This window comes from Dicentrarchus labrax, unplaced genomic scaffold (assembly GCF_905237075.1).
Source record: "Dicentrarchus labrax unplaced genomic scaffold, dlabrax2021, whole genome shotgun sequence".
Classification (NCBI taxonomy): domain Eukaryota; kingdom Metazoa; phylum Chordata; class Actinopteri; family Moronidae; genus Dicentrarchus; species Dicentrarchus labrax.
In genome coordinates, this window is record NW_026136707.1 from 17,886,538 (window position 1) to 17,905,591 (window position 19,054).

Below are 19,054 nucleotides of genomic sequence, written 5' to 3' on the forward strand. Positions count from 1 at the left end.
AAAATGTTGTGTTCCAACGTGTAGACACATCCTGAATTAGTTCATACTGAGGGACATTTTGCTGCTCCTGCTTCTGTTTTAGCCCAGTTTTTGCTTTTTTTCCCCCCTTTTTGAAATGTCCCACCAGATGACGTGATGCAGCCACGGCATGACAAATTGGCTCTTGTTTGACTGCAGTGTTAATACAGAGCTGCAAAGTGTGCCCGGCGCACCTGACGCCCTGCATCTCTGGCCATTCATGTGATTCCTTTAGTGTTTCCACACAGAGTGCCATATTAGCCGCGTTGTCACATACAACAGAAACTCTCTTTGCTTCTGGAATTCCAAAGGTATCAGCAACTTCAGATAGTTGCGCAGCAATGTTTCTTCCTCTCTTCTATTTGTTTTGTCTCAAGCACAAGACTCTGTGCTTTCCAGTCTCCATCAATGAAATGGGCAGTCACTGTCATATAGGACTCCATTCTAAGAGATGTCCACATATCTGTGGTCAAGCTCAGTGCCTCGCTGTGTTGTATTAACTCTGAAACTTTCTCTTTGAGTCCCTCATATTTTGCGGTTAGTGCATGCATGATTGTGTGGCGTGCTCGCACTGTATATCCAGGTTCCAAAACTTTTAACAAGTTCTTAAAACCTTGGCCCTCCACAACAGCAGTGGGCCTCATATCCTGAGCAATAAAGTCATCAGTTCCTTCCGTGATATTATTTTTGCGTTTGGATGATAGAGGAGGCTTAACATCCAGCGTGGTTTGGGTGTGTCTGGGGGATGCTACTGCCGTTGCGGGTGGGTGCGACTGCAGTTATAAAACGATTATTAGACTAAAACATTAAAATATGCCAATTCTGATATGTTCTTATAGCCTACTCAAAACAGACGGGGCAACCTAACGCAGACAAGTTAGCTTACTGTTTTTAGGTGATATGCCATGTTTGTAGTCGAGCTGTGATATGCAAAGTGTTGCTTGCAAACTTTGCATTCTACTTTTTTTTACCGTTATCTATTTTTGTAAAATGCTGCCACACTGCTGATGTCTTTGACATGGTAGAGGAGGACTGACTGTAAATTAAACGCTCACAATTAAATAAATATTCAGCAAACCACCAGACCAAGGCCTTCTTGTACCGCGCTCACGGCTCAAACAGAGGGGTGATAGAGCTTTTGCAGTTGCTGCTCCACCTCTGTGGAACCAGTTCCCCCTGGATATTAGATCTGCCCCCTCCATTTCTGCCTTTAAATCCAGGCTAAAAACCCACTTTTACTCCCTGGCCTTCTTTGTTCCCTAACCCTGTACTCCTGCTCATGCTATGTATTTCTGTGTTGTGTGCCCTAATATTGAAGGTTTCCTTTTATTCATGTTTTATAGAATTATTGACTATTGGTCCAATGTGTTTTTCTGTATTATTTGTCTTTTTAGTTATCCACTGTACAGCCCTTTGGTCAGTTTGTACTGTTTTTTAAATGTGCTTCACAAATTAAATGTACTTACTTACTAGTACCTTCTTCAATCTGTTTCCAGAAAACAAGGGGGGTGTTCTGAAGACAGACTGTTACCTGTGAAACAGGGGTGCTCTGAAAACACCCCCATTAGCAATTAGTGCTTTCCACCTGATGAAATTAACACGGCAAAAAATAGACCAATCAGAATTTTGGTCGAGCCAGAACGTATTGACCAATAAATCGACTAGTCGACTGGGAGATTACAGCCCTAGAATTTGGGGTTTGGTCTCATTTAAAATAAGGCTCCACAATATGGTAAAAAGAAATCATACTGCTATTATTTTTTCAGCCGTTACAATTGCAATACATTTTACGATTAGCCGGAATGATGATTTCTGCATCACCATTTTCATTTTCACTGAGAAAGCTATTAAAATTATGATGATGTGACATTTGTTTGTGTATTTCAGCCTGTGTATGTGTGTGTAAGAATAAAAGAGTGAAAAAAGTGAAAAGAATTAATAAAGTATATCTTCATCTTCTAATCTTAAGTATAATCAATTTTGTACCAAAAATCAGCAAATTTGTGTGGTACTTTTGTGTAGACTTTAAAGCGGCTATTTAAAAAAAAAAAAAAAAACTGATGAACTCAGACAATTATCACCCAAATCAGCAGCTCCCCTCAGCTTTATGGAGGTTTGTAGCTAGTTTCAACTCATTCAGCTGTCCGGCCAACAACTTTACTATTTAGGTTCACTCTTATGGCAACTGTTTCGGCCGCAGCAGACATCTGTTTTCAGTAAAAAAAAAAGTGACTGTACACAATCTGTACAGCAAACGGCAGACAGGAACATTTAGTGGCTAGCTGGTGAACACAATGGAGCATTTAGTAGAGCTAGGTATTTCCCAGTTGATAGAGACAAAACAGAGCTAAAACTAAAATGAATTTTGGCCAGGTTGCCAAAAACCTGACTCCAAATGAATGATAACGTTGCTCAGTAACTGTTGGAAGCATAAAGAAGCAACCATTAGCTAACATGTTCTCCATGTCAACTTAAATGGTGATGATAGTCAATGTTGCGCAGCAGCTTGTTTTTGCTGTCCTCAAAAGCCAAACAGATCATTTATTGCCATTTTTAAAGTGCAAATTTGTGCTGCTGACAAAATATTATGACACATTTTTTGCACAATCCATTTTCTGCTGGAGTATGAATTGCTCCACAAGAGAGATGCAGCATTGTTTGCAGTCAGCTAAGCGGCTGAAGTGGATGGTATGAATATGTTCTCTTTATCCAGCTGTGTTAACGTACTGTTAGCATAACCTGTTAGCATAACGGATTTGATAGACTGTGGAAAGGTAATCATGGAAATCCTTGTTGAGATGCTCTTCAAGGGCTCTTCAGATTAACAATTTCTCCCAGACTGGGTGGCTATGTAGGGTTTCTGCATGACATAAAGAGCTTGAAGGAATAATTATGACATACTTACCAGATGAAAATGAGAAGAGAAAAACTGTTGGTTTTCTTAAAATGTATTGAACGTTTTATCTTACATTTGTGATAGCGGTATGTTGCAGGATTTAATATTTTTTTCCCCACAACAGATCTACATAGGTTATTTTAGTACATAAGAAAATGTGAAGTCTTTTAAGATAATGTTGAATATTAAATGTGTTAGTGATTATTCTGTAGAATATAACAAAATGTATTGCATGTCTGTAATGATTCAAGGGAAATTTTTCATGTCATACATCTGAGTGAGGCAGTAGGCTTGAAGAGGAGTTGTGGTGGGAGTTTAGAGGGATGGGATGGAATAAGGAAGAGCAGATTACCACTGAAGCACCATGACAGGACAGTGCCACAGTACATATTGTGTAAAAGTGTAGATTATACTGTAATTGATAGTGGTTTTTCTACAGATGAAATCACAGCAACATCTAACAGTGATAACTTCTTATTAATGTTGGCCTAAAATGAACAAAAATACAAGTTTAGAATACAATTTGTATTATATTTCAAATCTGCTGACAAGAGTAGTAGACCACATGTTGCATAATATAACACTTTCTTGGCTTTAAGAAGAAATCAGGGCAAGGTCAGTGCGATGCAGATACTCAGTGCTGCCACTTCTTTAATAAGCTCTCCTTACATATTGCCCTTTTCTTTCCTCTGTAACACACCGTTGATGTTCAGTTACAATTGCAGTTGTAGGGGTTTTTACAGCTATTACTGTACTCTGCAGAGGGTAAGAATCAGTGACTGAAAATAAACCGTATAGTTTGCTCCTACTTGGAAAACTCATTCTATTGCAGCGTCATTCTATGGGTTGTATCCCTTCCCCTCTTACTTTACTCTTTAATGTCAGTGCATATTAGTTTCCACAAAGCCCTGGCACGCTAACAAGCTAACTGGACTGGCTCACTGCAGGAAAAAAACATGACTTGTGTAGCTTAAACTACTTGAGTCAAGATGCCACTTACAATTTAATATATTTCAATTAGATTTCTGCTCAGGTTTAGACTAAACTAGTTCATTTCCCTGTTGTCCATCATATTTTTTTTTTTTTTTTTTTTTTTTTTTACTGCAGTGGCATGAAGCAGCTTCCCCACATAGGCGACATAGTCATCTGTCAAAATAACTGTATTATTTATGTTGACATCCTCATATAGAGACAGTAAGAGGATGAAAGACAGTTACATTACAAAATGCACTGTCAGTACAGTACACTGTCAGGTAAAATAAATATCACAAGGCTCCAAATATTCCCTCAGCTGTGTTGTGCTCACCATCCCCTCTCTCCCCAAGTGAGTTTGTATACAGTACACTTTCCATTTTCAAACCTGCAATCAATTGGATGCTTATCCTCTCCCCACAAAGCCCTTTGTGTTTGCTGACGGTGTGGAGATGGACTTATCTGTGTGGTCCAGCCTCTACCCCTCACTGAGAGATGTCTGGACCTTGCCTCATCTCCTGCTTTCCTTCTCTCTGTCTCTCTTGATATCTCCCTGTCTCTCAGTCACACACATGCACAGATGCACTCACACACTCCTTTTTGAGTATACAGCCAGCCTCATTAAGCTTTAGAACAGAATAGGTAGGGAAAGGGGAGTTGGGGTAAAGGAAGACGCCTGCTGGGTTGGAATAGTAAGGAAGACGGTACATGGGGAAAATAGGACAGGAACTAGTGATAGAAAAGAGGGGTGATAAAAGGGAGGTAGGAAGAGAGAGATGACACAGAATAAAGGTAAAGAGAAGGAGTAATTAAGCCATTTTTCTTAATTCTAGTAAAATATAAAAATATGTTTTTGTGTTAAACATCTTAATTTATCTCAGGCATCAAGGTCAACCTATCCAGACTGATTTTTGAAATTACTAACCAAGCACTGTGGCTGAATGTTTATCCTATACTACATATAAAGTGTAAATACACCCTTCAATTGTGCTGACTATCTCCCTCTCAGCAAATTTTAAAAATGCATCAGTGACCTGCAAAGGACAGTGACTTTTGGGGGCATGGCCTCAACACTGACCGGAGTGAGTGACAGGAACAGTGAGCTGGTAGTCAGAGCTAACCAACCATGAGCAGCTGCGTCCGTTGTCCATGGAGCTTTTACAGTCACTCGAAGCGATATCACGGCTGTTTGTGAAAGTGGTACTTGTGTTGTAACGTTAGCTAAGCTAGCGGCAGTGTTGTCGCTAAGCTAATGGCTCAGAGGCTAACTCTCCGTGTCTGTGGGGGGCTGTCAGTGCGTCTGGTTGGTTGCAATCAACCAGTCCGGTGGTGCTTCTACAGCAGTGTAAAGCACAAGCCTGAACCACAGCACCAAAAAACCCAAAGTAGAGGGTTAGCAAAAATAATGCTACTGGACTGACAAGGTTCAGGGTGATTCAAACTATAGATGGTGTCATGAGCCATTTTCAACCCACAAAATGCATTGTTTCATAAATTATGAAATATAATGTCAATTTTAAGACCAGCATTAATGTGTTTCATCACAGTATAGTTATATAATTTAATTTACAGCACAAAAAAAACTGTTTTACAGTGGAGTATCTCTTTATTTCTGCATCTTCACTATATATCAATGAATTTCAGATTTAGTGATTTTAGCAAGAAATTAATAGAGCTTATCTGTCTTTTTTAGGCAGACACACACACACACACACTCACTCTCTCTCTCTCTCTCTCTCTCTCTCTCTCTCTCTCTCTCTCTCTCTCTCTCACCACATTGTAAATCTAGCCTGTAAACTAATCTCTGCCACAGACTGTAGACTAAAAGCCTGATGTAATCTGACACTCCATCTGTAATTTGTTTTATGAGCCCTCTTCAGTGTCATTATCAAGGAATTGATTCATGGGGCAGAAGCAGAGTTGACTATACCATGATGGACCACAAAAAAGCTTTGTCCACTTAATTGTCAGAGGAGAGGGTCCTTATGTGCTTGCCTTAACCATACTAAAGGGAAGGTCCTCACTGTTTTATTACTGCATCAAGTATCAAGTATGCAAGAGAACTCAGTAGGCGTCTTTCCCCCTGCAGCCTTTCCATTATCCCTGGTAGAGTTTAATGATTCACTTGCAGCATTGGATTTCAGAGCATTAACTTAGAAAAAAGATTTCTGGAACCTAAGCAAATTATGTTGCTGTGTTAGATGGTATTTGTCAGCAATTAACAGCTCTCTCTTGTATAAGGAAGTAAGTTAATATGTTATTCTTCTTCTGGCATAGTGAATAAATAACACTTTTCTTAATCCTCCACACAGGGGAAACATCTAAATGAGCTGGTGCCTGTAGGTTCACATTTACTGAATTGCAGAGGTTGAGTTGTATAACCTTACATTGGTATTTTCTTAGTAGTTGCAACCTTGGTGAAACGATTCTGCACTTCTGCAAATCTTTTTAATTTTTTATTTTTGAGATTGTAGATTTTAGATTCACTGTGTATTTGGCATTTCTGGCTCTGCAGGGATTTTACAAGGTAAAAACAAGGAGCTTGCTTAAGAAAACTGCCACCACTGTAATACAATTGTCATACTGCAAAAACACCACGGCCACTCTAGTAATTGAAAGCTACTCTGACCAAGAATCAGGAATATTACAATGGCCACTGTACTTCCCATCCCTCACCACCCTCGGGAGTCCTCACCTGTCCTCTAGTCACCCCTGTTTAGCTTTCACACCTCTATGAGTCACCTCTCCACAGCTGTTTTTAGTTTTGTTATTTGCTCCACGCTATAAATAGATGGCTAATCAACTTCCCTTTTTCCCACATTGTGTGTATTGGTAGATGGCAATTGCATTCCTGCCATTTCTGCATACATTTCTGTTTCTGCAACCACATCTCAGTAAACTGCCTCAAAAACTTTGCCTTTATGTTTGCATTTGGATCCCAGCTCTTGCTGCCAGCATTATTGAACTGTGACACTGTAAGAATAAAATAAGTACAGTGCCCAGACTTACCATACGCATGTACAGTGCCATTTTTGTTGGGCTCAAATCTGTTGCATCTGCCTGGGTAAAAAAAACAACAAAACAAAACTGAACAGACCCTTTTCTCTGGATACTCAAAATAATATTTTCTGTCACGCAAAAGGGATTATTATAGGGAGCTATTGGTTTCTGCAGTCATGTAAACAGCTTAAATAGAAGTGAAAATGGAAATGCCAGACGGCAGATCTATAAAGACCACTGATTGTGAAAAAGAGACAGTTGGGAAGGCTGGGCAGTTTGGTTGTCATAGTGCAGCCGTTAATTAAACTGGACCTGTATCAGAGAGACAAATCATCACCGACCTTAGGAAGAAATGATCAGATATTTAAGTTAACACCAAGATGCGGGATCTTGTGTCTTGCTAATCATTAGCTATTAAATTAATTAATTAACTTTCCACAGGGACTATGAACCTTTGGAGGATCTAGTTACCACCACCGGGATCAAGGTCTAAATAAAGTTCCAAAGACATTATTTTACCCCCAAAAAGTCCCTGCTTGGGGGTTGTGAAAAATTACGTTGTATATTTGTGTGCAAACATGCCATATAAGAACTTTTTCATACGTCAGTGGACTAATTTGCCAATGTTCACAGGTCTTTAGACTGAGGTGAAAATGCAGACAACAACAAGCTGAAGAAACCTTTTAGTTCCTTGAAAAGTAGTTCTTGGGACTAAGGTTCTGGGCACTTTGGGTGGAACCGCAGCTATTGTGTGCTTTTGCCCAAGTCAGGGGACCTCAGATGTTACGCAAAAAGTCCTTTCTTTCTTGGGTGCTGTTAATAATTTATACACTTTATGGACTGTATGGCTTTTGAAAGAAATGAAAACAGTCTTAAAGCCTTCATATGTCTAAGGACTATGACTATCTTTATTATGAGGCTATATAATTTTATATTGAGTGGAATTATGTAAGTAGGGTAACTAGAACATTAGGATAAATTGTACTATTAAGTCATCAGTGTTTCATCAGGTCCAGGTTACAGTATGGCCCACTGTTTGTCTCCAGAGCTTTATATTGACTAAGTTCTGAGTCATAATTGGTAGCTCCCTGAGACTTTGAGTCACAATGAGCTTAAAGCTTTTACATCTTTACTCCTGACTGCTACAAGGACTTAATTCAATTCAGGTGGCATGCAGAGTTTATGTGGTCTGTTTTACCTACTGTACGTAGCCCTAGATCATGCGTAATTATATCTATAGTGTAGTATAATACTACCTCAAGAAATTGCCATTTTGTGTAGAAACATGTTTCTAGCAATTATTTGCAACCCTTGTATAATTGAAAAATGAATTAAATTCTCCATAAATGATTTTCTTGGAAGGAATAGCAAAGAAAGACAAGGTCACTTCTGAGTGTTGCTGTTTGTCAGTTCTTTAAAAGATAATACGTGTAGACTACAGCAGAAAATAATATTTATATAAATTTACAGGTACGGGCAAGGGTAAAAATAAATATGGGCGGGCAGTGTGCGTATAAGAAAATGTATTGTTTTTTCTGGAGAAATGAGAAATGAAAACAACGTGCAGGCTTTTAAACATTTAAATAAGTTAAATATCACCAAACCTAAACAGACAGAAGGCTCTCACATCCTCTGAGGAAACATTACAGCTGCAGCAGGAGGACAGGTGCTGCGCCAGTTAACTGAACTTTGCCAATAACACAACTTTTCTTTAAGTCTGAATTCATACCTTTCATTTTCAGTCAGTCACATTTTTTACACTCTTGACATTCAGTACATTATTATTGTTGTGTGTTGTTATAGTGTTGGTGTTTAGAACAGACTGGAGTGGCATGCTTTATGTAAAAATATTATGTCCTTCTGTGAAAGAGACAAAGAAACACTGCAATGTTCCTGCAGACTTCAGAATCTATTTTTGAGGACAGTTAAGCCTTTCAGTACTCCATATAAAAAGAGTAGCTTTTCGACTAGAAATACACATAATGGACCATCAAGTATTATGTATACTGTGCATGTTCTAAACTTTATTATTGAAGCTGTGGAAGAAAATAGACAATGTCACTAAATGTTTACCCTCCACTGTAGATTCAGTGTGATGTTCATACAAAGTGCCATTCTTAAAGCTACATTATGTAAGATGTGGTATTTGTTGCAATTTTCTGCCCCCAGTTGCCTTGTAAATATGGACAGCTGTGTACATGTTACATTTGTTATGTTTAAAAACTAGCCAGTCCAAGATACACTCTTATCCAGTGGCTTCTCTCTCCTTTTCTCTTCTTTCTGTTGGAATTCATTTGTTCAAAAACTGGGCCAACTGATTGTATGAGGGGTTGCCTAACATAATCTTTATTGAAAGGGATTCTTTTTTTCTAATTCCTTCTTCATCCCCATAGTGCAGTAAATTATTGTCAAAAGATTGTACCTATTCTCTAGTGGCAGTCATGCAGGGAATTATGGTTAGTGATATATCAGGTTACCAATATATCAAGATGCTACTGCCATTTTCTGAAATAACCATAGTATACTGGCAGTGAGTGACATCCATCTTCAGTATGGCGGATGTGGTACAGCTTGAATGATGGCATATATAAATTATATATTGGACTTATACAAAGATGAACTTTTTAGAAACGTATCAATGATGATAAAGTTGTTGTTGTTGATGATGATGAATGCTATTGTCCACGGGAGATTTTCAGTATTAGTTAAACTGTTGTTGTATTGCAGGGTTGCCAGTACAACAGGATTAGGAAAGAACAAACTCTACTGACTGGCTGTCACTGCGTGTATATGCAATGTTTTGGCTTTTAATTGACAAATTGTGCCTTTTAACTAGGTTGCTAAATACTTTTCTTTGTACAAAAGAAAATGACAGTTTTCATTTATATCATTTATCAGCAGCCAAAAACTTTCACACACAACACATTTTGCAGGAAATATCAGTTGGGAAAACACTAATTTATGATCCAATTACAATCCATTTGTAAATTGGATATAATAGCTGGAAAAAGCCATTTATGTATGGTATATATTTACCATATATTATGTCTTGCACTAATACTGAAGTATATTCAGTCTGTTGCTAGTTTAAAACATGCTCATCATTAGGCTAATTAGTAAATATATCCTACTTTTATCTGTAGTGTAGCAGCAGGAGGTCTGCAAATGCAGAAGACATATTACTTATTTTAGCACACTTTTAGCTTATACAGGAATAAAGCTTTGTCCAGACCATCCTTTGATATTTGCTACTATTTATATTCACTGCCATAGTTAGCCCTTAAGAAGATGGTCGTGCAAAACAGTATGCTTGTGGCCCAGGCTTTAACGGAGGAGATACTGTTTGTCTCATTTTCACTTGCTCTCCCTCTCTCACGCTCTCCTTTCCTCTTTCCATCTCACTTCCCCCTACAAACTAGCCCTGCAAATAGCCCGAGAAAGGTTAACTGGCACCTGGCTGCAGCCTGTAAAAACACTGGCCTCTTTCTATCCATGCATGATAGCAGATGAGCTGCTTTAACCCTGCAGCAGAAGGCATATTTGAGAAGTGTGTGTGTATGTATTTGTATGTGTGTGGAGTTTGGGTAAAAAAGGGAGCACTCTACATGCTACATCAGAGCATGCCAGTGATGCCACTGATGTAGCTGTACATAAATAAACTTCATTTTAGCAAGCAGTGTTGTTGGTGTTCAGACTTAGTGGTCCTGTTCTTTTTTCCCCCACAGGACTGTAAACACTGATACTTTTTTTCCGTCTGTATTTTCTTTTCTTGTGCATCCATTGCTCTTGCTCTCTTTCTCATTCTCTCTTGATCGCATTCCTCTGCAGGTGTGTCATAAGTGTGTCTCTTTCTCCACAGGTGTCATTCTTCCTGTTCATTGTGTTTGTGGTTTACACCATGCTGCCGTTCTCTATGCGGGATGCCATCATCGCCAGTGTCCTGACCTCTGCCTCTCACACCATTGTGTTGAGTGTCTGCCTGTCCACCACAGCTGATCACATGGAACCAGTAGTGTGGCAGGTAAGGTGATCAAACATACGTGTGGGTTAATGGTAGGAGACACACTTGATATGCTAAAGAACAGAGACTAACTACAAAATATGTGCACAGCGCTATGTACTTAAACTCAACACAATTCATTTAATAAATCGGTATTCATTTGTGATTTGATTTCTTGGTAAAATGGTAACAGCTAGCCTGGCTCTGTCTAAAGGCAAATCTATCTAGCAGCATCTCTGAAGCTCACTAATGATCATGTTTTATCTTGTTTAAGTAAAAATAAAAACCGAAGTGTAAAACCAACAATTCTCCATTTCATAGGGGGTTATGCGCTGGACTATTTCTTGGCTGGGACCAGTAACTTCCAGGATTTGGCCCTCTCCAGGCTGGAAATAGGGATTGTTTTCTTTTATTCATTTACTAACATTCAGTGAACCCTAAGTACACAAATAATGCTTACAGAATAAATTGGATATTTTCAACTAGGGTTTTATTTTCCTACTTATTGCCCTATATCGCCATAATCAGTTATGCTCAAAATTGTGTCTCACTTCTCTTTACATAACACACTGAAGGGGTTTGCTGTACCTAAAGCAAATTAACATACAAAGCTGTTTTATGTACAAACAGGCATTCTGCTGCCAACGACAGGATTCATACTGTATGAAACATTAAAATCATACTCCGTATTGTAGAGCAAGAACATCCACTTTTAATTAAATTTTAAACTTGTAACCCTTAGACACAGCTTCACACAGGTATATCCTGCCCAATCCATACTTCATGGGAAGTGAAACCAATGTTGTTTTGTTTTATTATCCAGATGGAATCCTAATGGAATTGTTTTTCCTTTCCAGACATTTAGTGTATCTCCATTCTGCTCACAAAATGAGCATTTCTGGTCATTTTAACCATACAGTCTGTATTTTTAGCAAACAAACAAATGTGACCTTTTAAACTAAAACTAAGTTAGCATAGCAGGTGAGCGATAGAAATTCTAATGTGTTTTTTTTATGCTTTGTTAAAAGGTCACCCTCTTTCCTGCAGTATTGCTGTTTCAAGTGCAAAATATTCAGGCAGTTGGCACATGCTGAGAAAAGAAATAACAATATCAGGAAGCCAATTATCTGGTTAATGCAGACTTTAATTATTTTTACTTGTTTAAACCTGCTTGGAAAAGACAGTGACTGCCTATACACCTATGGGTAATTTCAACTAATGTATAAAGGAAACAACATTAATTTAACTAGCATGTAACAAAAGCCACACCTAACTGATGGTAATTTCAGACAGGATGCAATTTAACATGTCAGAGCCAAATCACAAAGGGCACTTCTAGCATACAGAAAGGCCAATAATAATTATTAGTTTTATTGTTGTTATCTTCATCTCAGTGACTCTCTACATGTAAACTGCCCTTTTTATATCTTTTCTGCTGCTAAATTGCAGTCTGACTGAATTGTGGCTTCACAATAAACAATTTATCATAAATGGTTATTTATCTTAATGGTACAATTTTCTATCATACAGTCTGACTGCCACGCTCAGATTATTTGCAGGCATCTCTAAAGCATTGATACCCTATGTTCAGAAGTCCCATCTGTTGGAAAAATTGTTGGTTGGGACAGCTTCAAGCTGCAATAAACAAGACAACAATAAACATTTATACTATTTCAAAGAATAAATAAAAAGGATAATTTATTGTCTCATATTCAAAGGACATATTGTCCTTCAGATAACAGGAATAACATCCCCTTTCCTCCTTTTTAAAATAATCTTTTGTAGACTTACAAAATAATGTTCATAATGAAAGTAAATATAGACAGATTGTGCAACTAGGACTCTGTTGCTATGTATAGTACTCAGTGATAATTATTGTGCCTGTATCTTCATGTCTTTCTGTATCCCTTGCTCTTAAACCTTCACAACTATTCTCTATTGTCACTGTGAATTCTTCTGTGATGGTGTGTTATTTGGTTTCATCTGTAGCATGGGCATACTGGCATCTGGGCAGCCTGAGGCTGTATGCTACATGGTCACTGTCAGTCAGCTCCGCTTGCACATCAGGTCAGTTTGTCTGTCAGCACAATCCCAGTGGAAAATCTGCCAGAGAGAGGTGTTCCTTAATATAAATATAAAATATATAAATATAGGATAGCATCAGTAAAATGAAAGACTCAAATACTAAAGGCTGTCAGCCTAATTTAAAAAATAACACACGACAGCTGTTGTATTAATATAAAGTATTTCATTCATGTGCCATCAACGTGAGACAGGATAATGTTAACAAATTGATGCTAATTGGCCAGTGCTGTTGTCATTGACAACTGAATAACAGAAAGGCACGAAAGGAAAGTGTAATGGACAAGTGTCACAGACAAACATACTAAGACCGTAAGAGAAGTAAATCAAAGAAAGAAACATAGAGGGAAAGTCAAGACAATGGAAATGACAAAACAAAAATAACAGTGATACCAGGATAAAGGAACATACGAGAAAGGCATCTCTTTCAGATCTTTGCAAAATACAAAAATGTAGTATAAAAAATAAATTCGAAGGTCTTCTCCATCTTGTAACTGATAAAATATATATTAGAGCTGTAGGATGTGATTGGTAAAACATTTTTCTATCAAGAATATGGTGAGACAATAGCAAGGGGAGGAGAAAACTCAACTGGATCAAAATAAAGTGTGATGCCTTTTGATTCCACCTGCTTATGAAGATGTTGTCTTGTTCGTGGCATTTATTTTTCCTGTGACAGAACTATCAGGAAGGCATTCCTAATATTTTGTACAATATTGTGTGCGTCAAGTTACAGAGGCATTTTTGGAAGGAGACAGATTGCTGCTCATTCGGCAGTGAAGATGACATGCCGGGCTAGATGTGAAATTGCCAAGGAACGAAATGCTTTCTAGTAAACAGAGGCTCCGCCAAATCCTTGCTGCTCTGTCTTCTTATCAGTATTTTATTTGTTGTCAATGATAGTGATGTTGTTTCTATCTGTTTGTTGACTCTGCTTGGGCCAAGTTTGTATTTGTGGTTATGATGATGGTGGGGGATTATTTTGGTGTAATTTAGTATGGTACAAGTATACACCGATCAGCCATAACATTATGACCACTGACAGGTGAAGTGAATAACACTGATTATCTCGTTATCATGCCAGGGTCCCCAGGTGGTCATAATGTTATGGCTGATCAGTGTATGTATAAAAGAAGGAAAAATATATATTTTTTTATTTTTTGTAAATTGGTTACGGAGTCTTGGCACAGAGTTGCAAAAATGGTGCCTCTTGTAGGAAGAGACTGTCCACATATATAATTGTTAGAAAATGGTAACGTTAGAGCATTAAAACACGTATAAATAAAGACCAGTTTCAAAAAGCAGAAGTTGCTCAAATTTTCAAAGCTCAATAAATTGCCTTTTTCTATAGTTTAACAGTGATGATACTTAACTTTACACCTGTCACTTGTGCTATGTAACTCTCATTGCTTTGTTCTGTACTCACATGGAAGTACATTCAATGTGTTTGGAAACAGCACCCTGAGTGCTTTCTTTGAGGGGACCTGATGATTACTCAGTTTAACACTTGTGGTAGTGGGGTGCTGGTTCTCATTATCAGATAAAAGGCAGGCTAAGGTTCTTGGTAGAGATAGGTTGATCTGTCCCTTGGAATTAAACTTTAATTAAACCAGCCAATTTCTGTGGTGTTAACCAGATTATCACTGCATCTGTGTTTTCACACGTTTCTGAAAAATTAAAAACAGGGTTATAAAAAAATGTCACTGGTATCCATAAACAATATTGCAGGCGCCATGAAGTACAACTGTGGCTCATTTATTTCTATTTTTCAAAGACAAACTAGTAACTCTGTCAGTATTTGGACTGGTGAATATCAGGCAACAATTCGTCAACGATACAAAAATCACAAGGAAAATTGTATTCTAACAATACCAATACCATACCATGCAAAAACCTCTACTAGCATTTTTTTTTTTCATATTTTAATTATACTGGTGCAGGACCAGCAGCTTGATGGAACGTTGCCCTGATTTTAAACCACTTCTATTTCTTCTGACCTAAGTACATAACCTGTGGTTGTTTAAGGGGGCTGAAGTCTGTACTTAGGTCCCGTCATGACACCTGAATAAGTACAATTTGCTGGAGAGGGCCATGGGATGTAGTTGAAAGCCCTGGACAATGCTAGCAAGTGAACCTTGAGTGAAAATAAAACTTAAAACATAAAAGCATCAAACTAAACAACAGTAGAGAGACACAGGAAGTCTAATGTGCTGTCCTGGTCATCCTGTAGCTACTACTAAAAACAAGCCACTGACTTACAGACCACCATGTTGAATTAAAGGCTCTAATTTTCTTTTTCATCCTCCTCTTTTTTTTTTTCTTTTAAGAGCACACAGCGATGTATTGCAATCTTTCTGAACAGTAAACACTAATAAATCCACTGTTAGCCAACACCAAGTTTGTCATAGATATCCAATTGCATACTGGACTGTGTGTTTCATCTCAGTTAGCCTCACATTTTGGCCTGTGTTCATGAAACTTTCTCTGCAGTGTAATATGAATAGGTGTGCCATACACACACCAAATATACACCTGCATTAACATACTACTATCTAAGAAGAGTTGAATATGTATTGTAATATGATTTTTAGTTTTAACAAATAACTCCAACACTTGAAATTTAATGAAAAATCACCCTTGAGGAAATGAGGCATAAATGGTCATTATCAAATTATCTTTTTTTATCTTTAGCTATGAAAAGTTGAAATCTCCCTCCGGCTGCAGACATATGACACATTGATACTACGCTCAGTGATCTAAACTAACTGTTAATGTAAAAAGGGATCTAAGTAATCTACTGCTTATCATGTTATGTAGCTTGATTTGATCTGTTCCATGAGATTAGGCTTTGATTTTCCATTCTGTTGTAGGCCAAATTAGATCAGAAGCCTTCTTGTGTGTTGACACGGAGCTGGGAAATGGTTAATGGTGTATTTCTATTATGTGCTGCTTTGAGTGAGTGAGATACAGAACAAAGAAGAAAACATATATACATGCTGTCCATATTTCTGTCTTTCCATAAGGAATATGTTTTTATGTGAGTCATTACGTGTCTGTATAGCAGTGTTGGGGGAAAATAAATAAATAAATAAATATATATATATATATCTATATATATCTATATAGATATATATAGGGAAATAATATAAATTTTTCTACCGTCAGGGATTTTTGTCATACCGTTTGTACCGTACTAGCAGTCCCTTTTATATTAGTTAAATCTAGGCATTTTTTCCACAACAGTGATAAGGAATGCTTTTCGGCAATCTTGTATTTGTATATGATTTTGTTTTATGTAAAGAAGTTACAGAAATTGGTTAATTTGTCTGACCAACAACTCAGAAACCAACAGGTAAATCCTTACATTTGATAAGCTGACCTGTTATTTTTGACTGCATCCTAACTTGTGAATAAAATGTCTCTCAGAATGCACTTTTAATCAGTTGCTTACAGAGCTGGTAATGTAAAGGTCACTTGTTCAGATACTGTAATCTGTTGGGAAGAATGTGGCGAAAAAGAATAATGAGAAATTCTGCGCTACCCCTGAAACAACTGCTGTTGTTTAGAGGCACGCCTGAAAGACTAAAACAAAAGAGCACAGTTGGTTTTGTCTTAATCCCTCTAGTTATCCTATGGAAATCTGTTGAGGTAAACATTTGCTACATTTAGCCCATAACTGTTTCAGTAATGATTCCATTGCCTAATATGTTACAGCTTAAGACTATTTGTACCAGGCAGATTCAGATCACCTTTAACTATGCCAATGGCAACAAAAATGTTGTCTTTGTCTTCTTGCTGCCTAAAAAAGGATAATGGCTAAATAAACCCCTTGCAGACATAAAATAGTACATTGTTGATCGTCAGTGACGACGAGACTCTAGGAAGTGACTGCACGTGGTCAAGAAATCCAACACCTAACCTTGTCTGGTCTAGACTGTCTGCTGGCTCTAGCTACATATACCATATAGATGTGAGAATGTAATTGATTGATCTCAACAAGAAAGTGAATAAGGGTGTTTCAAATGTCAATGTATTTCCTCAGAAGCACACATGCATGCACACAGGCACATGTACTGACACACATGCTCACATCAGTATGCATGCTTGAGTGGTATGTTGGATTTTTTTATTTACTTTTATTTCAGATCATTTAAATATTTCAGACTTAGGAATTTGTTGAATAAACCGCCGGTCTATCATCCTTTGTAAATGTCAGCCATTAAATGTCCCCACTCTTGTGCATTGTTCTACTGTGCATGCGAACTGCCCAGGGGGTATTAAGTGTGAAGGAATCATGCTGACAATTCCACTTTGTCAAGTCCATTAATCTTTACAGTGCTAGCTCATTGGGGTCCTACTGAACCAGCTCATTTATTAAAGAGGTGAAAGCCCTCTGTTGGGTTTAGATAGACATTTAGAAATATTTAGTTCCTCTTTTATTTGCATGGACTCTGTACAAGAGTGATGTATTGGTACATTATTATACTGGTATTTTTCTAAATGTCTATATTCTCTATTACTTAAATGTGTGAAGAATGATCTGACAACTTAAAATATTTGTAGTCTTTCTACACAGCTCCGATTTACAGCTGATGCTCTCTTTAAAGGGGTATTTTGACACTGGAAAGATGGCCATAAAACTGGTTGTCTGCAGTAGAAAGACGCACATATTTTTGAAATTGTTGCCACATGACCAGAAAACATAGGAAAGGCCTGTGGTATTTTATTTTGCTCAAAAGGTATCACAACCAGAATTCACTGGGCCACACTGGACTGGCTGGTGGGTCATGTACTGCGGGTTGGGTGGTGCTCGGATTAGGCTCTTCCGATTCCAAGCAGAACAAAAGGTGGCCTAGTCACAAACTTTCTTGTATTACAACTAAACAGTGCACTAAAATATGTCTATAAAAACATTGGAGGTGAAAAATAGGCAATGCAGTAACAAAATCTTGATTCATATTTGATAGACACTCCTAGTTTGACAGTTTGATCCACATTTTTACATGCTAATTTGCATTTTTGATACAAAGTTGGTTGAAAATCTGCAAAGCTTCCCTTTGAGGATAAAACATATATTATGTAACAAAGGTCTCTTATTCCAAGTCAGTAACCTTTTTAATGAATGTATCTGTAGAATTTTGTAATAATTTCTATCCAAATTGACTTTAGAGTCAGTGCTGTGATTAGCTTCACAGCAATACTGAATATCATTAATGTAAGTCGCCTATCATGTTTTTATTTCACAATCTCCCCTCTCAGACCAAAAACAAACTTCATTTGCATTTTTTGTGAGTGCTGTGATAAATTATTGATGATTCAAGTTGAATCATTCAACACTCTACAATTAATAACTCTATTTAAGTTTTATTTGAAAGACTGTCACATATACTCTCAGTGATAGCAGCTGTTGCATATTACCTATTTGAGAAGTAAGGCTTCACTTGAATCCAAATGAAGGTTTTTACTTCTGCTGACTTAATATTAAACTTTTATTGGTTTCATTTTATGTCATCCAGGGTGTAGGTTTCCCACAACACTTCTCTCTTGAGAATTGTTTATTTTTATTTTTCAGTTTCAGTTTTTACAATGAAAGCATGTCTGTTGGATATCTGTTGCCTATAGGTTATTAACACAAGATTCACCTTCACATTGGTCTTAGATGGTTGTCTTCCTCTACACATGGTAGTATAATAACAGCCATAATAGCCTGCATAGGGCTTTGCTCTCTGATTTAGATAATCCTAGAATTCACCAGCGGGGCTCAAAGCCCTTTAGAGGCCATCCTCACCTAACCCCGCTGTTATCTGTAATTGGGTACCAGTGAGCTACGGATGGTTCACACAGCCAGTCGATTCATACAGCTGACCTTTGAGATGGTCTGGATCACTGACAGTGTTTTGTCTAACAGATGTCAGCTAATAGAGTAGCACCCAGGTCTAACTGAATGTAATCTGCTGAGCAAATACAAAAGTATACATAAAGGCAACTGTTAACAAGTTGATTTCATATTTGTTTGTTTGTCTTATTTCATTTGAGGACCCACTGGATGAGGGGTTTGTGAGAACATATTAAAATATTATTTTATT

At 37.6% G+C, this 19,054-nt stretch overlaps 1 protein-coding gene across 1 annotated transcript in view; it reads left to right on the plus strand.

Annotated features, from left to right (window-relative positions):
- adcy2a (adenylate cyclase 2a) overlaps window positions 1-19,054 on the plus strand; it is a 77,110-nt gene that overhangs the window by 23,992 nt on the left and 34,064 nt on the right. The window contains exon 4 of the mRNA XM_051406559.1: window positions 10,746-10,907. Within this exon, the coding sequence (XP_051262519.1) occupies window positions 10,746-10,907 (162 nt within the window). The remainder of the gene's footprint in view (window positions 1-10,745; window positions 10,908-19,054) is intronic.